At 43.6% G+C, this 27,755-nt stretch overlaps 1 protein-coding gene across 1 annotated transcript; it reads left to right on the top strand.

Moving 5' to 3' along the window:
- Positions 1-36: 36 nt before the first annotated feature.
- Positions 37-26,436, top strand: SLC25A46 (solute carrier family 25 member 46). The gene is made up of 8 exons (XM_075932030.1): positions 37-426; positions 6,077-6,119; positions 8,394-8,451; positions 9,038-9,115; positions 11,021-11,121; positions 16,398-16,454; positions 17,495-17,552; positions 23,782-26,436. Exons 1-8 carry the CDS (start codon positions 153-155, stop codon positions 24,358-24,360), a joined length of 1,248 nt encoding a protein of 415 aa, XP_075788145.1. The 5' UTR covers positions 37-152; the 3' UTR covers positions 24,361-26,436.
- Positions 26,437-27,755: the final 1,319 nt, after the last annotated feature.

Below are 27,755 nucleotides of genomic sequence, written 5' to 3'. Positions count from 1 at the left end.
GATCACGTGACTCACAGGTGCTGCCTGGCTTCAGGGCGTAGCGTCCTTGTTCCGCTTCCGACCCGGAAGTAAACGTTGAGCGGCGCCGCTTCTGGGTTCCTCTGTCATTCGCTGCCGTTTGCGAGCGCCCGCGTCCTGCCTCGCGCTCCCCGATGCAGCCGCGGCGCCCCGAGGACTTCGATGGGTTGGGCTACAGGGGGAGCGGCCGGGACGAGCCGGGCCCCGGGGCCGGTTCGGGGTTTGCGGCCAAGCCCTACGGCTCCTCCTCCGACCTGAGCCACTGGGTCTCCAGCCCGCCCGACATCCCGGGCAGCCGCAACCTGCACTGGGGGGAGAGGACCCCGCAGTACGGGGCCGGCCCGGCCGGAACCCCCCTGGGCGGAGTCGGCCTCAACGACGAGCCCTGCCCTGTGAGCGCCAGCTCCGGTAAGGGGAGCCGGCCGGCCGGGGGGAGGCGCAGCTGGGCTGGGGGCTGATGTGGGCGGAGGGCCGCGGGGACGGAGGCGGTGCTGGGCTGGCTGCGGGGGGGCAGCGAAGGGAGAGGGGGCCTGGCCGGGGGCACAGACACAACGGAGGTAGAAATGGGCATTTAGTAGCGTGTCTCGCCTGGAGCTTTTTGTTTCTGGTTTAGCAACCGTCCCAAGTAAAAGAAAATTGATACAAAACCCCCCCAAAAATCTCTGGCTCCTTGTCTCGGTGGGCAGGGCAACCCCCACAGCTCTTCTCCTTATAATGTTACAGGAGCAGCACCCCCAGGGTATCACTGTCACACTACAAATAGTCCCTGACCCTAATTATGGTTGTCAAATATCGGTTAGTGCAGTGGTCCCCGACCTTTAGAGGCTCCTGGGTGCCCAAGAGGTGGGGGCCACTCATGCACCGGGCGCCTGGGGGCGGGGCCGTGCGTCCAGGGGTACGCCAGGGGACTGGGATGCCCTTGCACCCGGCGCTGGCATGTGCCGTAGGGCCGGAGCTGGGGCCGCCCAAGCACCTTGTGTTGTGGGCCCGGGGCCGGCGCTGCCACCCGAGCCACGTGCCTGGGGCCGGCACCAGCGCCGCTCGAGCACCACGCGTCCGAGCGCCCGCATGTGCCTCGGAGCTGAGGCCGGCCCAGGTTGTTGGCAGGCGCCCACGAATGCCCCAGCGGGCGCCATGGCGCCCGCGGGCACCGCGTTGGGGACCACTGGGTTAATGGAATAGTTGATTAACCTCATGCATTCTTATTGGTTACGTGATTATTCTATAGTCCACAAGGGTGGAGCCAGCAGCCAGTGTGCTCTGGTCTCACTCCTGAGGGGTCCCCTGCCATTCTGCACTGCTTGCCTTTATCAGAGGCATCTGTTTGGGGTGCTAGGTGGGAGATGGTCTGGGAGTTGAGCCAGTTTAAAAACCAGCTCCCATCCCAGACTGGCTGCCTGTCCCCCACACTGCTGCCTCTGATACAGAGGCAGCAGCATGGGGTGACAGCAGCCCCTGTCCAGGGGAGCTCTGAGCTCTTGGACCTGGCACGAGTCAGAACTGAGCAGGGCTGCCTGGCTTCTAATACAATTTAAATGCAGAGCTGCATTTGAGGTAGGTGCCAGACCTGGCACAAGCCAGGACTGAGCAGTGCTGCCTGCCTGCTAATTCCTAATACACTTTAAATGGAGAACCGCAGTGGGATAGGTCCTGTACCTAACACAAGCTGAAACTGAGTTAGGCTGCAGCTTCCAGCCTGCTAAAAAATTGACTGGTGGGGGAATGTGTGTAGTATACAGCATTAACCTATAAGCTTTTACTAATCAATTAATCAACTGCATTATTACATCCTCATCCCTAGTCTGACATAGAACACAATATCTGGGAGACTCATGGGAAGAGAGGCAAATGAGACAAGGGTTACAGAAATACAATTGCATGGCTACTCAGTACAGGTTCCATTAAATAACCACAATAGACTGGTGAATTAACTCATTAAATGGTGACACAGCAGAAATTAATTTTGAGGAGCAATTCAGGATTGTGGCTTACCAGTCATTAAGAGTTAGTCTACATTTATTCAAATCGCTGCTGTGATGCTGAGTGAAGATGCTGCCTACATTGACAGGAGAGTTTCTCCCATCTGTGTAGGTACTCTACCTCCCAGAGAGCTGGCAGTAGCTGTGTCCATAGGCTTTGCTGCAGGCTCTGTAGCTGGCTCCCTGGAGTGGGGCTGGCAGCCCCTGCCTGCCCACTCCTGGGGAGCCAGCATGTAACTGGCTAGGGAAGGGAGAGGCAGATATTTTTCTTCAACATTTGTTTTAATAGGGGTAAAAGTCAGACTTATGACACAGCAGGATCACTCTCTTCCTTATTTCCTATTACTGCCTTTCTTCAACCTTTTGGTACCTCTCACTTTTAGTACAAAATTGAAAAATTATTTGTGACATGGGATGAGGAGGGTGTGACTATGCTACTACTGGAGGAGGAACATAGAACCTGCCACCTACACCTTTTCAAGGGGCCTGCTGAAACACAGCTACTTATGAGAGAAGATTCAGCACATTGGACTCAGAGACAAAGTTCAAGCAGAAGTAGCTCTCCTCATGGGTGATATATACAAGTTCATTCCCCAGAGTCTCCTCAGGATCCAAAAATGCTTGTAGGAGACATTTATCTCTCCTGACAAGCTAAAGGGTACATCTAGACTACATGCCTCTGTTGTCAGAGGCATGTAGATTAGGCTACCAGACATAGTAAAATGAAGCGGAGATTTAAATAATCGCCGCATCATTTAAACTTACATGGCTGCCGCGCTGAGCCGACAAACAGCTGATCAGCTGTTTGTCAGCTCAGCGCGATAGTCTGGACGTGCGGGTGTCGACATCAAAGGTATTTGTTGACCACCCAGGTAAACCTCATCCCAGGAGGTTTACCTGGGTGGTGGACAAATACCTTTGATGTCGGCAGGGAAGCGTCCAGACTATCGCACTGAGCTGACAAACAGCTGATGAGCTGTTTGTCGGCTCAGCGCGGCAGCCATGTAAATTTAAATGAAGCGACGATTATTTAAATCGCCGCTTCATTTTACTATGTCTGGTAGCCTAATCTACATGCCTCTGGCGACAGAGGCACGTAGTCTAGACGTACCCAAAGACTCCAATCTCTTCCAAGAGGATTGGAATGGGAAGCTCTTGTCTCTTGGAAGGAGCATGGCTGTTTTTATCTTGATAACTCTACTGATAGCCACTGAAGCAAATAAGTATGTAGACAAGGGCAAGGAACAAATGTTCTTATCTCTGACTCGTAAGTTATAAGGGCAGAGAGAAAATGTTTTCTTCAATGAGCAAGAAATCTTTTAGTCTTCTGACTGTTGATGGCTTAAGTAGGGGCAAGTGGCAGCCTGTTTGGAGGACTTTCTGTAGGGCAAGAAAGACTAATTGGTTGACATTGTGAAAGTGTCTGCAGGTGGAAAGAGATTAGTGAACTAAGGCCCGGGTTTTCAAATACATGTACCTAAAATAAAGGTCTGTGTATACTGCCAAGTTTTGGTGACAAAACGTATGCCGATACCCAAATGTCGACAAAACAAAATTTGTCAGAAGGTGTTTGTACTTGCTCCCTTTGACAGATTATGTTCGCTCTAGGGGCACCATCATCAATTCTGTGAACAATGGACTGTGGGTATGCGGTTTGCCTGCCACTGTTCCTAGTGCAGGGCACAACTTTAGCAGTCTAATGACTTGCTTTTTGTTAAGTATCAGAGGGGTAGCCGTGTTAGTCTGAATCTGCAAAAGCAGTGAGGAGTCCTGTGGCACCTTATAGACTAACTGAAGTGTAGGAGCATAAGCTTATGTGGGCAAAGACCCACTTCATGTCATGCATCTGACGAAGTGGGTCTTTGCCCACGTAAGCTTATGCTCCTACACTTCAGTTAGTCTATAAGGTGCCACAGGACTCCTCGCCGCTTTTGCTTTTTGTTTTTCCCAAATGGAGCAACACACTCAGCTGTCAGATCCTTCCCAGAGCTTTGAAAAGGGAGGAAAGCATGCCTGAAGTATAAACCTGTTTACTGATCTAGATGTGCTAAGTGAGGAGCATTAGTAGTACTCAAGGACCTTAATGGCCCAGTACTCAGGACACTGAGGCTATAAGGTTTTTGCACAAGAAGTCTTTTGTGGAAGAGTTCTTGCACAAAAACTTCTTGCGCAGAAGCACGTCTACACCTCAGAGCTCATTGCTTTTGTGCAAGAGAGCATCCATGCTGCAAGGACGCTCTTGCGCAGGAAAGTTCTGCTGGTCATCAGAGCACTTGTGCTTTTTCGGATAGGCTCTATTTGCGCAAGAAACCCTTGCGGAGCATCCACATGTGCCTTTTTGTGCAACAGCTGTAGCGGAAAAAGGAGTTATGCCTCATAAAAGGAGGTTAACCTACACTGGAAAAAGTCCTCTGTTCTGCCGTTTTACTGCTGATTTACTTGTGCAAAAGCACGTTTGAGGTGAGGACGATCCATAGGTTTTTGTGCAAAAACCTTGCAGTGTAGACATAGCCTGATCTGTGAATAGTTTTTCTTTTCCTGTAAGCTGGACAAGGTTGGTCCTGTCAAGACGTGGCCAGGTCTCCTGGTGCTGGAATCCATTTTGGATGCTGTACTTTTCCATGAGCGTGTGAAAAGTTGAAACTGAACACAAAGGATTCCTGGGGTGGGGTTTGGCAACAGGGATATAAAGGTGGGAGACCAAATAATAGGAGTGGCTGCCACATGCTAGGACACCCTTGTTTACCATCTGAGATGTCTGCTGCAAACACTTAAAACTGCACAAAGAAAAGGATCAGGCCAAAGCAGGGAGGCTTCTAAGCTTGTGAGAAAAGATTCTTAGGGTAAGAAATTGCATGTAACAAGTTTCTTAAGAGTACAGTAAACTTGCGATAATCCAGCACCTTTAGGACCCAGGGGGTGCCGGATTATCAGATATGCTGGACTATCAGAAGGGGGGACTATGAGGGGTCTGGAGTGGGGTGGGAGGGGATGTTACCCCAGACCCCTGATAGCTCCCCCTTACGATAGTCTGGCTCTGCCCCAGGCGTCCCTGATTCAGCCGCTGCTGGTCAGTTTCAGCAGCAGCTGAATCGGGGATGCCTGCAATAGAGCAGCTGGGGTGCTGCCGGGTTGGTCCCGCAGCGCCGAGGGGCGGCGCTACGGCACCAACCCAGCAGCACTCCAGCTGCTCTTGGGGACGCCTGGGACAGAGCAGCTGGGGTACTGCCCGGTTGGTCTTGTAGCGCGGCCCCTCGGGGCTGCGGGACCAACCCAGCAGCACCCCAGCTGCTCTTGGGAACGCCTGGGACAGAGCAGCTGGGGTCCTGCCGTGTTGGTCCCACAGCGCCGAGGGGCGGCACTACGAGACCAACCCAGCAGCACTCCAGCTGCTCTGCCCCAGGCGTCCAGATTCAGCCTGCTGGTGAAACTGACGCTGCTGGTCAGTTTCAGCAGCGGCTGAATCCCGACGCCTGGGGCAAAGCAGCTGGAGTGCTGCCGGGTTGGTCCTGTAGCGCCGCCCCTCGGTGCTGCGGGTCCAACCCGGCAGCACCCCATCTGCTCTGCTCCCGGCTTCCCCGATTCAGCTGCTGGTCAGTTTCAGCAGCAGCTGAATGGAGGAAGCCTGTCTGGCTGCCCCCGTAGTTCCGGGTTCCCGATGGTGCCGGACCATCAGGAGTCCTGGAGCATTGGATGCCAGATTAATGGAGTTTTACTGTATTAGGCTTAGCTGACGTATTTAGTTTTATTTTACAGATTTACCTGGCATTGTTCTGGTCCTTAACCTGCAGGCCACTCATTTTATTTTCCAAAAAAAACCCCAAAATTAATTGAGTTATCAGTAGGGAGGACTTCAGAGAGTGGCCCCAGCCTCCAGTTATCCCCTGTAGGCTGTCCAGGAGAATTGGGGGAATGAGGCACCAGGGGCTGGCTTCCAGTGGCATGGTGGAAGGGGAGGCAATAAGCTCCAGGGGCCGGATTTATTCATTCGTTCATTAATTTTTTAGAAGGGTAGATCATCATTCCTTGCTGTTTTGCTTTATCCGTGCAACATAATCTACTATTTGTGTTTCTTTCAGAGCAGTTGAATAGATTTGCAGGCTTTGGTATTGGTCTTGCAAGGTAAGAATTTTGGTTTGTGTACGACATATTTTCACTGATAATTATGGCACTTACATATTGTAGTCTGAGTCCTAATTACAAAATGCATTTAATTAACTGGGTTTAAAAAATCTAGAACAAAACTAATTTCTTTCTCTTTTCTTCTTTTTCCAGCTAATATATTTTAGGTCTTTCCATTACTGCAGTGATGAGTTTGATTCATAAATCTATATAGAGTAGAAATTTTGGAAACTTTGGGGCATATAAGTTGCTATAGTATGTTTTGAATGAAGCAGACTTCAACCAGAAATACTCTTACACGTTTGAACTCTGTAACTCAGCCTTGCTCTTCAGCTCACAGTCTCTGGCTCTTATCTTCATATATAATGACAAAGGATGCTTGGAGTTATTAGCATGGATCCCATGCAGTGCAGAGATTTTCATATTGACCCAATGAGTTTGAGACCTATTCATCTTAATGCCACCAAATAGCATGGTAATGAGCAAAGTATAAACACGTAGCTAGATTTCCACTGTTGTCTGTGTTCAGTACAAGGAACCCCTGAAGAACATGACATGCCTATGCTGTTTGGCAACTTGGGATCCTGTTCAAACAACAAATCCGAGAAATGGTGGAGAGGCAAATAGCTCAAATGAGATACAGGCAGTACCCGGGTTACGTCAGTCCGACTTAAGTCGGACCCCGAGTTACGAACGGGGGAGGCCGCAGCTAGTGCGGGGTGCCTCCCCCACTGTCGCCGCCTCTGGCGGTGTGGGGGGTGCTTCCCCCCAGCAGACCAGGGAGACGCGGAGCTAGCGCCCCCCCAGCAGACCAGGGAGACGCGGAGCAGCTTTTCTCGCCACAGAGGACGCGAGCGGCAGGACCGCCGAGACGCGCCGCGGTCCCGCCGCCTGCGTCCTCCGCGGCGAGAAAAGCTGCTCCGCGTCTCCCTGGTCTGCTGGGCGGGGGGGGGGGGGGGTGCAGCTAGTGCGCCTCCTCCCCCCCAGCAGACCAGACTTTTCTCGCTGCTGGTTAGTTTCAGCAGCGGCTGAATCAGGACACCTGGGGTAGAGCAGCTGGGGTGCTGCCAGGTTGGTCCCGCCGCGCCAAAGGTCGGCGCTACCAGACCAACCCAGCAGCACTCCAGCTGCTCTGCCCCAGGCGTGTCCGATTCAGCCACTGCTGGTCAGTTTCAACAGCGGCTGAATCTGGAGTTCCGACTTACATACAAATTCAACTTAAGAACAAACCCACGGGGACTGCCTGTATATGCCTGGTGACTGATTAGTTGAAGATGTAATTTCACATTCACATATATTTTGGAGAAACACCTTCAAATGCTAATATTTTATTGTGATTATCTGATTATTGTGGTGTAATCAGAATAAGGAATCGAGAGGAGATGACTCCTGAGTAGGAGGAAACAGAAAATTTATCACTTGAGAATCTGCTGTTAAATATGAAGAGACTTCTGAGTGCTCTGAATAACTTCTGTGATGAGTGCTTGTGCATTAGTCACTCAAATTAGTATTTTCAGGTAGTATTCATCGTCTCTAAGCCAGTGCAGATCTTACCAAGCCCTGAATGTCAGAACATGCTAGAGCAGTTCATTGTGGTGGCAAAGGTGGTTTTGGTTTTTGTTTTGTTTTGGTGGGGGAAGGGTTGTTTGGTTTTGGTTGGGTTTTTTTTTTTTGAGAAAATGTTATACCTTTTTATAGAGACTGATTCTCTATAAAACAGAGAACAGAGTCTGTGACAACACAATAGTTGGTTTTTTTAAGATAGCTGGTGAATCATGAGGTTTGGGGATCAACTTTTGAACCCCTTCATACATATCAACCTCTGTTAATATACTGTAGGGAGCCAATAGTTTTATAGAAGAAAGTCTTTCCTTGAGAGTTATAGTGGTGAAGAGGAATGGCCATAACACTGGGAGTTGGGAGCTTTTAATTCTGGTTCTGCCACTGACCAGTTCTGCGGTCTTGGAGGACTTTGTGCCTCTGCTCATTTCTTCATTTTCATAGGGAGAAGATGTGTGTTAACTTTTGTACAGAGGTGGTATGAGGGAGTGGATGGTCAGTTTCTGAGCGCTTGCCCTTTTGGGCTGATGAGAAGCATGCGATTCTTTATCGAAAAATACCTCCTGGCAGGTTGTGGAGTAACATTGAGATGTCGTTTTGTGTATTATCCAAATATTGTTAACCTAATATTAATTATCTGCTAAAGACAAATATCAGTTATGAATAAGTTGCAATTTCTTTTCAGTGCTTTTAAATAGATTCCTCTTTTTAAAGTCTATTTACAGAAAATGTATTGGCACATCCTTGCATTGTTCTTCGTCGCCAGTGCCAGGTACATCCTTTTTAAACTCTGCAATTGAACTTAATCTATTTTGAAACTTTGTACATGTGATTGATTGGGGAGTTATAAGGAAGCTTAAGACTTCCAACTAGACATTGTCAAGTAAAAATTTTAAAAACCAAAATTCCTTATGTTACTTGAATCACTTCAATTAAAATGTTAATGTAACTTTTCATGCTGTTTTTTTTTTTTAGTTTGGATAATTAAGATATTTTTCTTTATTTTATTTTATGTGTTTACTAGTGAAATTACTGTCAGGTTCTCATGTACCAGCAGATTATGTTGATGTTTGTTTAAAAATAACTTTCCATTAGACTTTTTTTTTAAAGTAACTTTCGTTAACATTTTCTTCAAAGTTTTTTTTTTTTTAACACCTGAATTCTCAAATTAATTTTGATCTATGTCCTTTGAAGTGGTAGTGAAGATTTAAATAAGTATCAGTTGACGTTTGAATGACAAAGAATGTTCAAGGCATCTCAAAAAAATGATGATCTTGAGATCTAAATTGGAACATTGAATATTTATTGCTGAAAAGTTCTAAAAATGACAGTTGTGTTCTAACATTTTATTTTAACAGGTTAATTATCACGCCCGGAACTATCATCTCACTCCATTTACTATTGTCAATACTATGTACAGCATCAATAAATCCCAGGTCAGTATTTTGTGCCAGCCGTAACTAAACATAAAACAAAATGATGTAGATACAGTAGTGGCATATGTATTTACTGAAACAGATATCATCTTCATCTCTAAATATATGAAGAAGCTAGCTGAACATTATAAAATTGTTTTTCTAACTAAGAATGTTACCATGTAATTAAATAGTTGTGTAACTGCATCTAATTTCAGCGGTTACATGACTGTTCGATAGTCCCCGGAGGCGGGGCCAGCAGCCAGTACATTCCCGGTCCCACTCCTGGGGAGCCGTCTGCCACCCCACACTGCTGGATTTCTATTAGAGGCAGCAGTGTGAGGTGGCAGGTAGAAGGTGGTCCACAAGGGGAGCAGGTTTAAAAAACAGCTTCCCATGCAGGCTGGCTCCTGCCTGCTACCCTGCGCTGCTGCCTCTGATACAGAGGCAGCGGCACAGAGCAGCAGCAGCTCCTGTTCGCAGGGGGACTGAGCTCCCCACAGGCAGAGGCTGCTCTGTGACAGCAGCCCCCAACCTTCCACAGACACGGGCCAGGCCTCCCTCTTCCCCCCTCCTTTCCCCCTCATTGGTATCTCTGATACAGAGATAGCTGAGGGGGACGTGTGGGGGAATGAGTCTAGTTGACAGGATTAATCTATAAGCCCTGGCTTATTGGTTAATCATGTAGTCGTCTACACTTTTATATCCCTATTTCTAAGTTTTATTTTAATTAATGACTAAACAGTTTAAGAAACAATTTTACTTTCTATTGTCCTTTATTGCACTGTGGTTACTATTTCCTAGAAAAAAGTTTTTGTGTGTCTGTCTATACGTACATACATATAGTCACTCTCTCTGTCTCTGGCTATGTCTACACAGCAGCATTATTTCCGAATAACTGATGTTGTTCTGAAATAACATAGTCCGTGTCTACACACAATCAGTTATTTCAACATAATGTCGAGTTAGTGGAGGACCTACTCTGATTCCTGTATCCCTCATTTTATGAGGACGAGGTGAAGTTCGAGGAAGAGTGCTCTTTCTTGGACTTCCTGCTGCATAGACCGCACCAAAAGCTGAAATAAGCTATTTTGACTTAAGCTACGAAATTGACATAGCTCAATTTGCATATCTTATTTCGACTTTAGCCCTGCTGTGTTGACGTGCCCTCTCTTTCACACATACATAAACACTTCTGCATATATAACATAAAAAAATTAAAACATGCTGTCGAGGCCAAGAATTCATCAGGGTTCTGAAAATAATTAGATAGTTATGTGGATAAAAAGAATATTTTGTTATATAGTGAATTTTTAAACTTTTGAAGACTACCATGCTATGATTTCCCAATTCCACTGAACTACATTATAAATTTCAACATATTTATCCATGTTTTTACAATAAAAGGGTAGTTTTGTGTCTAAAGTCCAAGACTAAGAAAAATGAGAATTTTTGCCCAACTGAAATAGGAAGTTAATGCATATGAAAATGATGAGAAGTTTAATGAATTAATGTTTATAAAGCTGATGGGAAGTGTTACAAATCTGAAAAATATTGTGTTTCATGAGGGGGGGACAGAATTGAGGAGGTGGGAGCTAGCCTCCCCTCGTCTCCCACCAGGCCTTCAGCACTGCCTGGAGCATGCCACCCAGGGCTCTAGCGATAATTTTAAAGGTCCCAGAGCCCCACCCCAGGCCCTTCTGAATCACCAGTCCACAGAGCAGTTGCCTCCTTAGCCTGTCCTCTCCCATCACACGCCTTGATATGATCATTGTTCAGATCAGGATCTGAATACCATTAATTTGGGAACAATCAACTCCAGTGTTCACTTTGGTTCTTTTTCTCATGTGCTTCTATAGTTTTATTACAAGTGTGAAATATGTTATCACTAATTTTCATGTTTCAACTGGAAATGTTAAACGACAGGGTCCAAGAGCTCTTTGGAAAGGAATGGGGAGTACCTTCGTGGTTCAGGGCATCACGCTGGGAACAGAAGGCATCATCAGTGAATTTACGCCTTTGCCAAGGTATCACACTTTAAATTTTGTGACATTTGTCAAGTTGAACATTAACATTTATTACTCAGTAACATATAAGGTATTAAAATATGGAGTTTAAAAGTTTGAGTCTGTTACGGTAACCAGATATCCCTTGATGGTTTCAGTCAATGGATTGATTTAAATCAAGGTGATTTAAATAACTAACTGGTAAGCGTCCTTTTAAATCAGTGACTTCAATCAACTTTCCCATTTGTACCTTCAGTTATTTTCTAAAGAGAAGTTCATTCTATTGGTTCATATAACCATTAAAACATGCTGATTTACAGCTAAATCATCTTTACACTAGATTTGGTATATCAATTTACTGCTGGGGGGGTAAACTATATAACTGTATACATTCATTTAAAAATGTACGTAGGTTAATATGTTCAGTCTAGTATATTTTTATTATGCTAAAAATGAATGTTATGTTGCTTCAGTAGATAATTTAACTTTTTTCTCATTTGTGTTAAGCTATTTAGGATGACAATTAGAATTTGTTGAAACAAACAGAATAACATATAAAATATATTTTTATTAAACAGAACAACCTTAAATGTTTTAGATTGTAAAACTGCATGTTTTGCATTTACAACTAAATGTTGAATTAAACAGATTAATTTTAGTCAGTGAGTTATACTGATTATCAGGGCTCGCCAACTGGTGGAGAGCCCCGCTCACCAGCCGTGTGGTTCTGCGCATGCGCAGATCGTTCTGTGCCAGCTCTTCCGGGTTGTAATCTACTCGCCATTTGTTGAGCCCTGCTGATTATTTCAGGTCTTTCTGGGAAAATTTTCAAATATATCCATGTGGACGGGACTAGATTAGTTCCTGTTCTTCTAAGCTTCTTGAAAATGAAATGGTCTCTTAATTACTTAAGCTTCCTATTATTCCATAGTTATGAAACTGAACTCAAAAGTTAGATGTTTTCTCTAGCTGCTTTCTTTATTCAGGTTGAAACTCTAAAATCAATTACTCTCTGGTCTGGTATTGCTGGACCAGATAATCCCACTGAGAGTGGGGGTGGCCAGGGTTAGAAGCACTGACCTAGCTGATGACAGCAGGGTCAGAGGCCAGGAGCGCAGCGTAGGCAGGAGGTGGGGAGTGCAGACTCAGCAGGTACAGGCAGTCCCTGGGTTACGTACAAGATAGGGACTGTAGGTTTGTTCTTAAGTTGAATCTGTATGTAAGTCGGAACTGGCGTCCAGATTCAGCTGCTGCTGAAACTGATCAGTTTCAACAGCAGCTGAATCTGGAGGCCAGTTCTGACTTACATACAGATTCAACGTAAGAAGCCCAGGCTCCGCGGCTTTGCTCTGCTTTGCTCCCCGTCCCCCTGGTCTGCAGACCAGGGGGATGGGGAGCAAAGCAGAGCAAAGCCGCGGAGCATGCGGGCAGCTGACAGCCCAGACGCGTCTGGGCTGTCCGCTGCCCGCGTGTTCCACCGCTTTGCTTCCTCTCCCTGGTCTGCTGGAGACCAGGGAGAGGGAGGGCCCCGTTCGTAACTGCGGATCCGACATAAGTCGGATCCGCGTAACTCCGGGACTGCCTGTAGTGGCGGCAGCTGGAACTTACAGATTCAATATTTTATTCAGTGTTTTATGAGATTCTAAGTAGTTTAATATATTTGTATTAAATTCAGATTTTGTTTGAAATGGGTTTTTCTAAAATTATTTTAATTTTAATTTAAAATTGTAATTTTGTTTTTAAATCAGGTTTTATTCATCTTGGTTTCAGTACAGTTCTAAATGCAGGGACTATATTAGTAAAATGGAATAAAGTCTAGCATGGAAGTAAGTGTAAAAAAAGCTGTGGGAGAAGCAGGTGTCGAGGTTGGTTGTGGGTTTTTTGGATACCCCAGATAGTCACCTTGTTACCCAACCTTGTCTCAGCAAGCAAGAGACATCCTTGTGTTTAATATCCTTGCTGAGTGTGGATGGGAGAAGTATGGAACAGATGGGGGAGTGGGAATGTTAGGGAGCTGGAAGGCCTCCCCCATGCAGACCTTGGCCAACTCCTGGCTTCTTCCATTCAGTCATGGGGTACGTCTAGACTACAGGGTTTTGTCGACAGAAGTTTTGTCGACCGATACTGTCGACAAAGCTTCTGTCGACAAAGAGCGTCTAGACTACAGTTCTGTCGACAAAGCAAGCTGCTTTGTCGACATGGTAGTGTAGACGCAAAGGACAGTTTACATGCAAGAACACCGTCTGTCGACAGAAACTCTGTCGACAGAAGGCGTTATGCCTCGTAAAATGAGGTTTACCAGCGTCGACAAAACTGCTGAGTTCTGTCGACATTATGTCGACAGAACTCAGTGGTAGTGTAGACGCAGGTATAGTTTTGTCGACAAAAGTCCACTTTTGTCGACAAAACTCTGTAGTCTAGACACACTCATGCACATCTGCCTCTGTCCCCAAGAGGCCCTGAACCTCAGCCAGCCTTCCTCCATCTGCATGTATCCTGCACCCCCAGTCCCATTCACCCCCAGCTCATCTGTTTCCCTCCCACTAGCTCTTTGGATCCCCTCCTCCAAGCAGTCCCTCACTGTCCCTTCCCCCCCCCCCCGCCCACCACCACATACATATCCCATTCATTCTCCATTGGCCCTGCAGGCAGGGTGCTGTGAGACACAGCGGCTGTGTCTACACTGGCCACTTATTCCGGAAAATCAGCCGCTTTTCCGGAATAACTTGCCAGCTGTCTACACTGGTCCCTTGAATTTCCGGAAAAGCACTGACAATCTACTGTAAAATCATCAGTACTTCTCCGGAAAAACTATGCTGCTCCCGTTTGGGCAAAAATCCTTTTCTGGAAAACTGTTCCGGAAAAGGGCCAGTGTAGACAGCACAGATTTCTTTTCCGCAAAAAAGCCCCGATCGCGAAAATGACAATTGGGGCTTTTTTGCGGAAAAGCACGTCTACATTGGCACGGACGCTTTTCCGGAAGAAGTGCTTTTCCGGAAAAGCATCCTGCCAATGTAGACGTGCTTTTTCCGGAAATACTTATAACGGAAAACTGTTCCGTTTTAAGCATTTCTGGAAAATCATGCCAGTATAGATGTAGCCAGCCTGTGTTCTCCTGCTAACTGCTAAGGCCAGTGAGTAAGCCTGCTGCCAGTGTTCTGGCACCACAGCAGCCCCTGGTGAGCAAAAGATGCAGCTACAGTGCCTCTCTATCTGAGAATAAATCTGTGGGACACATGAATTCTGTATGTGCACAGTGGCATGCAGCTGACACTGGACAGCCCAGTTTTCCCATTGATTACAGTTGCTCACTTCTACCCAGGTGATCCCAAAACGTTTAGTATTTTCTATTACTGTCATCTGCCAGTTCTTCCTTGACCTTCCTTGCTTTCTTTCCTCTTTCAGGTACCCAGTTCAGTGCTTGCTTAGCATGTTTCCCATCTGGTATAAGTGTCCCAACCACCTGAGTATTCTTTCTTTGATGATATTTCCTACCATGTGCTGCTCTGTCAGCTTGCTTACTTGTGTGCTTGTTTTTTATACAGTAATTCCTCATTTAACACTATAGATATGTTTCAGAAAATGATCGTGTTATATGAAAATGTGTTATGCGGGGTCAATTTTCCCATTGAAAATAATGGAAAAGGTGGGCGTTGCGTTTCAAACGGTGGTGTCTGTTGGGACCGACATAAGGTTGGGGGAGAAAGGGATCTGGGTTACAGCAGGGAGGGGAGGTGTGTGGTTCTAGGGAAGGGGAGGGCCAGGGATTGAGTTGGGAGTGGGAGTGGGATTGGGTTGGGAGTATGCCCCTGTGACGGGTCTGCCAGGATCCGCACTGTGTCGGGTAAGGGGGGGGGGAATCGCTGGGGAACAGCACATCAAGTGGCGAACCCTCTGCCGCTTTTCAGGGAGGCAGGGGAAGCCCCGTGCAGCCGCCGGCAATGGGCCGGCTGGGTTTCCGGCCTGCAAGCAAGGGCGGAGGAAAGGGGGCAAGGCGTCCAGTGGGGAATTGTGCGGTGAGTGGCGAACCCTCCACCGCTTTGCAGGGAGGCAGGGGAAGCCCCGCGCAGCCACCAGCAACAGGCCAACTGGGGAAATCATGTTATTCTGGGGACGGTCGTGTAATTCAAAAAACGTTCCCTAAAAAAAAATATTGTGCTATCGCGAAAACGTGTTAAGCGGGCACGTGTTAAATGAGAAATTACTGTATTTTCCACAAAATGTGTACAATATCCTCAGCCATCTTGGAATGAGCAAGTTCCACTTTCTCTTTGCTACTCATTGTTGTCAGGCAAATCTCTGTTCTGTATAGTAGTGTGCTCAGTACAGTAGTCTGATATAATTTCTTAAATTAGAATTGCTGACACACTACTAAGTGTGGGGTATTTTACAAGACTTAAGGTGAATATAATTTGTGTATTATTTTTCAGCAGCAAAAATATAAATCATAGTCCAGGATGTCTGACATGCCATAGAATGAAACTTCTTTAATCTTAAATAATTTTGAGGTCATTTAGCAAATTTACTGCTGTCTGATGCCCTCACTAATTGATGCTGTGAACATTATCCATTAAATAGACTGTGGTTGATATTAACTTTTTTTGAAATATTTTGAAATATGCATTTAGAACATACTACTTGTGGAGATTTATTAAGACAATTTTTGCATAGAACATAAGGAAATAGCTAAACATGTCTACATTTGAATACTTTATTAGCATTTGCTGAATTACTATACAGCTGCAGGCTTGAGACCTTGTGTCTTAGATAGTTGAAATATCTGAAGTAAGTTAGCACTTCAAAGCAGGTAAAGCATATGAGAAGATTGAAAACTAGACAAGTGTCCCTTCAAGGAATAAAAGCAGTGTTTGAAATATAGCTAGCCATTTTCAGTGTTTCTAGGATGGCAAAGTAAGACTGTTGTCTAAAACTCACCATTCACTTAGAAATAGAGAAACAAAACCAAATTTGCTTCATAATTCTGGAATTTTGCATGCAGTAATGATCATGTAACAATCATGTAAAAATTTAGTACACATTGAGCTACAAACAGATCAATGAAAGTCACTTGTTTTCCTGGTAGAATTTCCAGCAGTCCTAACAAACTAAAATGTCTAATTTTGAAAAATAAGATTTGTATGAGCTCTAAAACATGATCTTTCCATTAACTGTAGTGGCGGATGTGTGTAGACCCTAATTATAAAACTGATATTTTAAACTTGTATTATAGTGATGAAATAAATGCTTGGAGTTTTCTGTCCTTGGATTTTACAGGTACATTCTGCTTTAACTTATAGGGAACTTTCACATAAGTGGAGCCTCAGACAAATAGGAGGCCATCTTCTACTGAAAGGGTAAGTATGGCCCTTGCTGAAAACTGATAGTATTCTTATGAGAAGCTGCATACAATAACATAAGTTCTTAGGATGGGAAACCAATGAATGCCACCGCAGAGCCCAGCAAGCTTGTGGTTGTCAAAAGCTTCAGTGGTGCAATGAAATGATATACATAAACTGAATATTCAACCAAAGAACCTTAAGGTCCTAGGTTGAGTGCCACTTGGATTGATCTCTTTCTGTAAGGAGTCTGCATCCCTTTGAGATTTGTCATAATGATGGTATTAGTTCTGTGCATCTTCAAAAAATGTTCTTTGCTGCAAATGAGAATTTCAGATTGTTTATTGGTTCCAAATAAACAGTGTGAGATTACATCTTCACTGCACACCAGCACCATGTGGGGTATATGTAGCTAAAAAGCAGTCTGTGTCCACACTGCCGTGTATTGCTACATGTGTCAATGAAAAGTTCTGGTGTGGGGGAGCAGTGGGGAGCTGCTGAATCTTTTTTTCTTGGGCCAGAGTCTTATCACTGCAGAGGAGGTGGCAGGACTGGGAAGACAGCTTGAGTGAGTAGGATATATGCCCAGGTGTACATATCCAGAGGGTTCAGGGATATCCTTACTCTACTCACCAAAGCAGTGCCTCACCTTCTACAGTGCTGTGAATACTTGTTAGAGAGGGAGGCATATGATGTCTATATTATGCCTGCCTACAAAAGCTGTGTACAGCCTACGTATGCTTAAGAAACAAACAGAATATGGTAGAAATTAACTTATCTCTTATGAAAGCTCCTGATCTGATTCATGGCTCATGGTTATTTGTGGCCTTTAACAAATACAATTTCAAATATCTTTAATACAATAAAATTTGTTTTATTCTTTGATCCTGCAATTTGTTCTGTGCGCTCAATTGTTAAATAGTTTCTTTTGGGCATAGTATCATCATTGTATAAATATGAAGATTTCCGTGGCTAAATGTGTCCTGAATCTAAGAATATTGATATTTTAGTAATACAGTTTGTAAACAAAGTAATAATTTTCTTATTAATTCCTGCAGCCTAACCTATGTGGTAGCAATGCCTTTTTATTCAGCAAGCCTGATTGAAACTGTGCAGGTAATTTACCATCTATATATCTATTACCTATAAAAAGCTACGTTGTTCAAAAATACTTCTTTTTTTTAAGTATTTATATCGAGAACAAAGTATATTACTTTTTCTCACTGGATTTTGATTAATAATACTAGAAATTTCTGTATGGTTCTATTGAGGTTTTGATAAATGGAGCTAAAAGAAAACCCTTTTTCTTTTAGCTAATCTTTTTTTAAATAAATATATGATTAAACACATAGCTTCATTCATTGATGCACTAGACAAAATACTTACTAAGATATGAGGTATTGGCTTGAAACTCAGTCTACCTTCTTTCATCTAATATTTACCAAAAAAACCTCTAACAAGTGCGACTTACTGCTTCAGCAAAGCAGAGTTGGAAGACTTCCAATCGGATTATGAACTGTGCTTGTTGAAATGCTAATAACCTGTACTCTTTATCAAAGGATAGTCTCCTTCTACAGAGCCCACTACCACTGATCTGGTTTTGTGGCACCTTTTCTGTGGATCCCTGTTCCCAGGGGTGCTCAAAGACCCCGATGAGGCCGGGATCAGGCAACAAAACCTTCACCTTCTTGGGGCTGACACAACAAATTCTCACACAATCTCTTTTTTTCCCCAGGGTCTCTTAGCAGAGCATATCAGTCTCTCTAGCTGAGCAAAAGTGGTTCTTGTCCCCTGTGGTTATCTGAGGTTATTCAATGCAGAATATCAACTTCAGCAGTTTCCAACATTTTCCAGATGGGGACCCAATCAGGAAGACTTGGTTACCCAAGGCAATTCAAAAACAGGGGGAGGAGGCGAGGCAGAGCTACCTGGGAAGAGACTTGGTGACCCTGTTGAAATGTAATGGAGACCCATAGGTTGGGAAACCCTGCTCTAGAGTGTGTAGGGAGTTCATCAAAATGTCTTCGTCCAGGGCGGTGTTTTTTTCAGCGAGCATCATGAGCAGAGCTTGACAAACGGCGGCAAAAACTGCTCGCCAGCCCCGTACTGCACATGTTGCACATCCGCATGCTGCAAATGAACGGGGCGCGCGGCTGAAATCTACTCGCGAGTAGATTGTATAGTTTGTCGAGCCCTGATCATGAGCTTAGGTGAGACTTACACATCATAAAATGTGAGCACTGTAGGTGCATTGTGTATGATTCTAGTTTTCAAGGATAATTAACTGTCTATCAATTGCCTTTAATTCATTTCAGTGGGATTTTTTTTTAGGAGTTGGGATCAAGTATCTGTATGAATGTATTAATGATACTTGGCCTACTTATTTATGTATGTCTGATTATTTCAGAGTATAGTCCCTTAACATACAATACATAAAGCTTCTGCCGTTGTATGAGTAGTGACCTTGAAACAATAATAAACTTGTCAGTCTTTGAATCAACGGAGTTGGAAGGTGGTTTGACAAAAGTCAAGTTCTCTTCAGCACAGTTCTTTGTAAGAGACACACATAGCTGCTGAGAATTCTTGAGTGTTTAAGGTCTATATCTTGTTACAGGTTTTTGAGTATTTATTTTTTACACAGCAGTCCTAGTGGTAAAAATCATGCTACGTGTCTTAAAGGAACTATGCATTGGAGAAGTTTGTCATCTCCGCACTTCTGGTCTTTTCCATTTTAAACCACAGGGTGGCACACTTGATATATAAAATTAAAAACAACAAATGGTCTGATAGCACTTTATAGACTAACAAAACGTGTAGATGGTATCATGAGCTTTTATGGGCACAGCTGACTTCTTCAGGTGACCGGAGTTCTGAGTTTAGGATGGGCAGACCCAAAATAAATAGGAGAGTGGGAGCAGGGGGGAGGGGGGGGAGAGAAAGGAGGGGAGTGGGAGACAGGGAGCAGAGGGTATAGAAAATAGGGGGGTTAAGGGAATCAGTGAGTATCTGAAGATTGGGTAGTTAAAATGAAGTAGATAAGAATCAAAGTCAATTGATAGTATCTTTCCTGACAAGTTTTGAAGCACTGTACTTAAGTCAATGTTGCATGACTGAATGAACAATATTTAATTCTTTTTAGATTAAGGGTATGTCTAGACTACATCCCTCTGTCGCCAGAGGAATGTAAATTAGACATAGTGATATTGAAAATGAAGCAGGGATTTAAATCTCCCGCGCTTCATTTGAATAAAAAGGACTGCTGCGTTTTGCCGAGTCGGCAGTTCATTGGCAAAAAGTGGCTGTCAAGATGGGGATTGGGCGACAAAGAAAGCCTTTGTTGGCTGATCCCTTATGCCTCATAAAACGCTTTCTTTGTCGCCCAATCCCCGTCTTGACAGCCACTTTTTGCTGACAAACTGCTAACTCGGCAAAATGCGGTGGCCATTTTTATTCAAATGAAGCACAGGAGATTTAAATCCCTGCTTCATTTTCAATGTCGGTATGTCTAATTTACATCCCTCTGGCAACATAGGGATGTAGTCTAGACATGCCCTAAGTGTCTAATTTCTTTTAATAAATATAAAACTTCCATTTTAAAATAGTAAAAGAAAGCTATCTCAACTATAAAGGCAAAGCCTTTGCTGGTCACTTGAAATTTACCTTTATTATTTATTTGTGCTAGATATCTCCATTGTGTTTATCTTGCTATTATAGCAGATACCTTTTCATATCCTATTTTCCTTGCTTTACAAATAAAAGAAAAAACTATTTGCATTTTTCAAAATATAATACCCTAAAGAATTGTGCATATGTGTTCTGATTTTTTTTTAAGTTAGTGTCAAAACTACTAGGCCATACTTACTACATATACCTCCTATAGAAAATATTCAATGTAAACTTTTTACAATTTTTATTTTTGCCAAGTTTTCAGTACAGCAAATGCCACTGGCAGTGTCATTTTGAGCCATGCAAGTTTTCTTTCCATCATTTTAAATATTACCTCTTGTAGAATATCTAGATCAAAACAGCCTGTACACCAATAATCTGTTTTAAATGCAGACTTCTAAGTTTGTTGATTAGGTGTTACTAATTAATACATTATTTTCACAAGTTTTTGAATTTATTCAGTAATTAGACTCGGATAATTCCGCTTAATTGTTAATTCATAACAGAAAGATATTCTTTACCAAGACCTATAGAAAGAGTTTGATTTGTATGTTATCTGGGTCCATTATTTCCTTAAAGGCTGATGTACTTACACTAGAATTATTCTTGATATTAGAACTATTTCTTGATATTAAATGTTTCGGCTTTCAAAATGTTTCCAAAGTAAATCTGCATCCCTTGCATTATTTGTCACTATTGTGCACATAAAGGCTGAGTCTATACTGCAAGCCTCTTCCATAAGAGGAAATGTGAATGGAGTGCTCATTTGCATAGGTCACACTCTCATTTGCATTTCCTCTTCAGATCTCTTTTGTGCAAGAGGTTTTTGCGCAAAAAAGCTGTATAGATGGCTTTTGCGCAAGAGCTCAACAGCTCTTGCACAAAGGAGTTTTGGGGCAAAAAGTAGCCATCTATACAGCTCTGCTCTTGCACAAAAAGGGGGTTTTGCGCAAAAAAGGAGACCTCTATACAGATCTCTTTTGCGCAAAAACCTCTTGCACAAAAGGGATCCAAAGAGAAAATGCAAATGAGAGCGCGACCTATGCAAATGAGTACTTCATTTGCGTTTCCTCTTGTGGAAGAGGCTTGCAGTATAGACGCAGCCACAGTGTGTGTCGAGGAAGAGAATTAATATATCAAAAGATTATATTCACTGAGGTTTTTTTTTAAATATGCAGCAAGATAACATGATTTTACAGTTGAGAAGGATGGGAATATAAAAGAAAATATCTACCAAACTCTGTGGGGTGCTGTTTATTGAAAGATCTTATGTACAAGAGCCATGAAAATTATTTTATTTAAAAAACCAATAGTATTCTTAACACTAAATAAACAGAGCAGAGTTGGTGGACTGCATTTGACAAACTACTCTAAATGTATTGTGGCTTACAGGTATGCTCATGCATGCAACCCGCTCTTTGTTTTTATTTTTTTTGTGTGGGGAAACACAGATTTATTAAAAAGTTTGTAAATATTAGTTTGATCACAAGTGCATGGATCTCTTCAGAAAGGATTTATTCATACTTGATTCCTACTGAAGTTCTGACTCCAAGATGGAGTACATTATACCCAGTGTAATCAAAAAGGGGGGCAGTGCTTTTGACTTATCATTAAAGGACTGTCCAGAGATATAATAGAAGGTGAAAAAATAATATGACTATATATAAAAATAACTTAAAATGACCCTTGCTATTTTTATGGATAGCTGCGTCGGTGAAGAAAGAACAATTCTAAGAGTCAAGAATAGAATGAAAGACCTCACCATAATTTTTGCAGCATACACACACAATTTTGAGTCTGTTACACTTAACATAGCTTATAACAGGGATGGCCAACCTAAACCTGAGAAGGAGCCAGAATGTACCAATGCACATTGCCAAAGAGCTAAAGTTCTATGTCACCAGACCCGATCAGCTCCCCACCACCACTCACAGCACATCGCACCCACTAGCAGCCCCACTGATCAGTGCCTCCTTCTCCTTTTCCTCCTGCCCACTGGGATCAGCTCTTTCTCAGTGGGAAACACTGGAGAGGGGAGTATGGGTGTGACCAGCTCATTGGAGAGGGTAGAAAGTGGCAGGATCCTAAGAGGAAAGGGTGGAGGGGGACAGCAACTAGGGCAGAGCTGGGGGTTGAATAGTGAACATCCTCCGGCCCAGTGGAAAATTGGTGGCTGTAGTTCTAGCCCTGGATTTGGTACTTATGTAAGGAGCCACATATTAACTTCTGAAGAACCGCATGTGGCTCTGGAGCCACTGGTTGGCCACTCCTGGCATATACTGAATCTTGAGAGACACCTGAATTTTTGTAGTTGAAGTTATATCTGGATTTGTACTGTGTTTTTTTAACTCACAAATTAAAAATAGGTGACCTATCAAAGACTCACATTTTAATCTTAAGTAGAGAAATTCCAAATTAATTGGATTAGTCCTTCAAGTTTTTAATAAATTATCCTTGTTCTCATACAGTTTAATGTTTCCAGGATTATGTGTTATGACATAATATGCTTTCTGAATACACTACTATACATACTCATAGTTTGTTAAGGTACTTGGAAACAAAACAGGATATTGTAAATTGATAATACAGGTTGTACATCCCTGGTCCAGCACCCTCGGGACCTGAGTGATCCTGAACTGGTGAATTTTGCCAGACCAGGGGAAGTCGATGGAGCAGGGGCTCTGATTTTTCAGGCCACCCAAGGTCAGGGCTTTGCTTTCCCCACAGCGTGGGGGAAAGGAGGAGTTCTACTCCCTCCCCCCACCCAAATTTCGCTGCAGCCTGGTACTCCACTCTCCCTGGCAGAGGACTCCACTACTGTCCAGAGCTATGCTCTCCCCGTAGTAGTTTTGTTTCTGCCTGGGGCTCTGTGCTCCCGCTGGTAGCTCCACTTTCTCCCCAGTGATTCTGCTGCCACCCAGGGCTCAGCTACTACCCATTGGCTCTGCACTCCCTCCAGGATCCTGCTGCTGCCTAGGGTTTCACACTGCACAGAGCAGTTTTGCTGCTGCCTGGTGGGTTCCACACTCCCCGCAGCAGCCCCACTGCCACCTTGGGAACTCCACGCTTCACTGAGCAGCTATGCTGCCACTTTTACAGGAGGGTCCTTGTTCCTCTTGGTGGCTCTGTGCTCCCCTTCTCAGCACCCCTGCTATGTCCCAGGGGCTCTGTGATTTCTCTCTTCTTCCCCCCTCCCCCCAGAAGCCGTGCTGTTACACTCCCTCCCCCCCGGATGACAGAGAGCTCTGCTCTGGCACTCATCTCCCTCCACACCCATTCCACCCTGCATTCCCCTCTGTGTTCTGCTGCCCCCAGGACTCCATCTCCGTCCCCCTAGCTTGACAATGCTCCTGGTGCCAGCCCAACAGCTTATCCCCGTGAGTGCTTGCTTGGACAATGCCGGACCACAGGTGTTGCCACACAAGGGAAGTCCAGATTAGGGAGTTTCAACTTGTAATATATTTAAGTAAAGTTGTGTTTACATTCTGTAATATGTAGATTTAATCCGATTCAATGAATCAGTGTTGTTGTATTATGTGTATGCGAGTATGATAAGCCCACAATATTTAACTATCCTTGAAAGGTGAAACATACTGCTTTGATTATGGTCTACATCTATCCTATTTCCCAAACAAGCCAGACCAATACTCATTTTAACTATATTTCATTTTGGTTGTAGAGTGAAATCATTCGAGATAATCCTGGGATTTTGGACTGTGTCAAAGAAGGGATTGGCAGAGTGATTGGCTTGGGAGTGCCCCATAGCAAACGGCTCCTTCCCCTTATGGCTTTGACCTTTCCCACTGTTCTACATGGAATTCTTCATTACATCATCAGTTCCATCATCCAGAAGTTTGTTCTGCTTATGCTGAAAAGGGAGAGTTCCCAGAGCCTTCAAACAGAGAGCTCCAATTCTGTGCAGAGTATGTTGGATGCTTATTTTCCAGAACTTATAGCTAGTTTTGCCGCTAGCCTTTGTGCTGATGTCATGCTTTATCCACTGGAGACTGTTTTACATCGCCTTCATATTCAGGGAACACGTACAATAATTGACAATACAGACCTTGGCTATGAAGTGCTTCCAATAAATACTCAGTATGAGGGAATGAGAGACTGCATCAATACTATAAAGAGGGAAGAAGGAATGCTGGGTTTTTATAAAGGGTTTGGATCTGTTGTCGTACAGTATACTCTGCATGTGGCTGTTTTACAGCTCACTAAAATTATTTACTCCACACTGCTTCAAAATGTTGCTTAAAAGTGTGTTTATATATTGATTAACATCAGGGACATGATGTGGTCACTTAATTAATTATGTTTAAAAGAGCTGGATAGGAAAATGCAAGCTAAAAGATGAGACTGCAGTAGTGGTTTCTCTTTTTACAATGTGAAGTGTTCATTTGAATTCTAAAATGTCCTTTTTAACAAGTACTCTTTAAAATTATAACAAGGACTATTGCTAGAATTTGAATATCTTGAAATGTGGAAGAGGCTCACAATTTAAAGTGGGCAAATTGATGTAGACAGTATACATGATTTCTCTCATTTCAATATAGATAACCTTTGTTCTACCTGTAGACTGACATGGAAAATGGCATTTCCAATGGCACTGTTCACATGCACTATCTGTCCAGAAGATAAATAGTCATCATTATCTTTGGCAATGAATTTCTTTAGATAAATAAAGGGGTTTGGATTCAGAACTTATATGCAAGAGATCTGAGGATTTAATGGTCTTTGACAAACCTGTTTTAACTTTTACTGTTCAGGTGGTTGTGGTCAGAATGGTAACTTAAAAAACTTCCATATTTTTTTCTCCCTCCCAAGTTTTGTCTTACAAACAAACAATACTGTCACTGCCACAACATGCACTTAGGGGAAAAATAAACTAAATATTAGGCTTTGTACATCATCCATAACACATTATTTTGTAATAAGAGCTTTGTTGTCTTGGTATCTGCAAAATTAAATAGAATGCAATAGTTAGCTCTCTTCTGCACTAAAATGTATGGCTTGAATAAAGTAAATGTATGTATAATTAGGAGGTGATATGTGTAAAAGTGCCATTTAAAAATCAGATTTCCAACCGTAACCACAATTTAAGAGATTTGCTTTTCTAAGTTATTTTTGCATAAAAGAATAATCATGAGATGTGATTTAGTACCCGTGTTCAGATTATACTCTGAAGCATAAAAAAAATTATCTGGTTTTTATTTTGTCTACTTACCTTCTGTTAGATTGCAATGCCTGGGGGAGAGATACAAACATAGTGATTTGGTCTTGAGGGTCCTTTGTCTTCTCTAGAGCTGCAGTCTACTTAAGACAGCCTCCACTTATGATTTTGCACTTAACCCATGCTTTAAAATGTATGTGCTGGATTAAATGTCTGATGGTCAATATTCAACTTTCACAATTAATATGTAATGTGTGACAACTACTCAAATTGATTTTTCTTCCTCTCTTCCCCAGTCCTCCAAACCAAGATTTTTAATACTGAAAAAGTTATTCTGAATTCGTTATGTTTGCTTCTTGGTTCTAAAATAGATTTCATGAAGATGTTTAAAAGAGATGTTTTAACAAGTAAAACAGATGAGCATGTTAAAAGAAAATCACTTTTAAACAATATGAAAGGTTATTGCCTTTCTTGTAAATTAACTTTTGTGGTAGGAGTCTTTGTATATCTGTGTGAATATAGAAATTTGACATGTGTTTAATCAATCTTAAAATGTATAGTAGTTCTTATTTATGGAAATCAGTCGTGGAAAAACTATGAACAGCTTTGACTTAACTGCAATGACTTACAATTTGACATACTTTGAAAATAATTTGACTCTACTTATTTATTTTCATGTATTTTAAGCACAAGTGTGAAAATGGAAAGTATAGTAAACATGGGATCTGAGATTTTATTTTGAATATTGTTCTTCTGCAAGTTCAGTGTATAAAATGGGAACAATCAGATAAAATAGAAACACAGTATAAGTATTTTGAAAAAGTAATTTACCAAACAGATAACTAAAATGTCATCCATAAATCAGAGCTCTGTCTTGTAGGTTACATGTGTTTTTTAAAAAAATACTCAAGTTCAGAAATCTTAATAAAACTCAAGACAGCAACACTAGCCTAACACTCCATTCATTGTGAATTTCTTACATTTTAAAATTTGTGGTAGCAAAGATTTGCCAAGGTATCTTAAATAAAGAACTAAAATTTTCTCAAATCCATATTAAGATACGTAGACAAAAGTAGCCTGATTTTTAAAGGTGCTGAGCACCCAAAAGCTGTATTTAAGTACATTAATCCAATAACTGTTTATAAATCAATCTTTCATCAACTAGCCCTCAGTATTGTATTTGTGTAATTTGAATTATCATTTGTGTACTTAGTGAAAGAGAATAATTTTCTAGGAATAAAACTAACAAGATCACAGAATCCTGGAACTGGAAGGGACCTCAAGAGGTCATCGAGTTCAGTCCCCTGCCCTTACAGCAGCACCTAGCACTGTAATCCCTCATAGATATCTGTTGAACCTGGTCTTAAATATCTCCGGTGATTGCCTTCCTAGGCAATTTATTCCAGTGTTAGGGTGATTAAACAGTTAGGAACTTTTTCCTAACGTCCAACCTAAACCTTCCTTGCTGTAATTTAAGCCCATTGCTTCTTATCCTATCCTCAGAGGCCAAGGAGAACAATTTTTCTCCCTCCTTGTGACACCCTTTCAGATGCTTGAAAACCACTATCATGTCCCCTCTCAGTCTTCTCTTTTCTAAACTAAACAAACTCAATTCTTTCAGTCTTCCCTCATAACCAGGGCCATCCTTAGGAATACACGGAGTACGCAGTCGCGTAGGGCACCACTCTGCCAGCCCAGCATGGAGGGGAAGCATACGCGGGCGCTCTACACTGGTGTCAGTAGGGGCGCTGCCAGGACTTATGGCCCTGCCAGAAGACCCCACCGGGCCGCGGGACTCTGGTGAGGAGGCTGGCAAGCTGACCCTGGCTGGAGAAGGGGAGCTGTCAGACTGGGTGGCATCGTCGGGAGGAGCCTGGGTTGTGCTGGGGGCGGGGTCATGCATGGCGAGCCAGAGGGTGCGGGGTCATGTGCAGCTTGGTGTTGCTGCGCCATTTTTTTAAAAAGCCAAGCCGCGCCTTGACAGGAGGTGGGTCGCGGGGGAGCAAAGCCTCGCTAGGGCGGGACCGGTCATGTTGTGATGGGGTAGGGCTGCGAGCGTTGGCACCGGCATGTGGCCTAGAGCCCAGGCTGTGGGGACGTCTGGGGCCTGATTGCAGCAGACTTCAGCCCTACAAACGGGAAGGAAGAAGGGAGGCGAGGCAGAGAGGTGGGAGAGGAAGGGGCTTGTGCTAATGGGAGGGGGGAGGTCAGGAGAAGAAAGGGGAAGGCTCCAAGGGGCAGAGGTGCAGGAGAGACTAATGCGGGGGGAGCAAGTGGTGACAAGGAGGAAAAGGGCAGGAGTGGAGGTGTCAGTGGGGGGGGGGGGACAGTGTGATGCTGGGAGAGGAGAGGGGAAGAGCATTGGGGGTTAGAGAGGGAGGGGGAGAGGAGAAGGCTTAAAAGAAGGGGGGGTGGGCATGAGAAAGATGGGGATGGAGCAAGGCACGTGTGACGGCACAGAAGAGGGGCAAGACGGGAAT

This window comes from Pelodiscus sinensis, chromosome 6, assembly GCF_049634645.1.
Source record: "Pelodiscus sinensis isolate JC-2024 chromosome 6, ASM4963464v1, whole genome shotgun sequence".
Classification (NCBI taxonomy): Eukaryota; Metazoa; Chordata; order Testudines; family Trionychidae; genus Pelodiscus; species Pelodiscus sinensis.
The sequence above is the reverse complement of the archived record's forward strand: the minus strand, read 5'-3'. Positions and strand labels throughout refer to the sequence as shown.

Coding starts and splice junctions, on each gene's coding strand:
- SLC25A46 (XM_075932030.1), top strand. CDS start 153: ATGCAGCCGCGGCGCCCCGAGGACTTCGATGGGTTGGGCTACAGGGGG. Junction 9,116..11,020: donor ACAGCATCAATAAATCCCAG/GTCAGTATTTTG, acceptor GTTAAACGACAG/GGTCCAAGAGCTCTTTGGAA. Junction 16,455..17,494: donor GGCCATCTTCTACTGAAAGG/GTAAGTATGGCC, acceptor TAATTCCTGCAG/CCTAACCTATGTGGTAGCAA.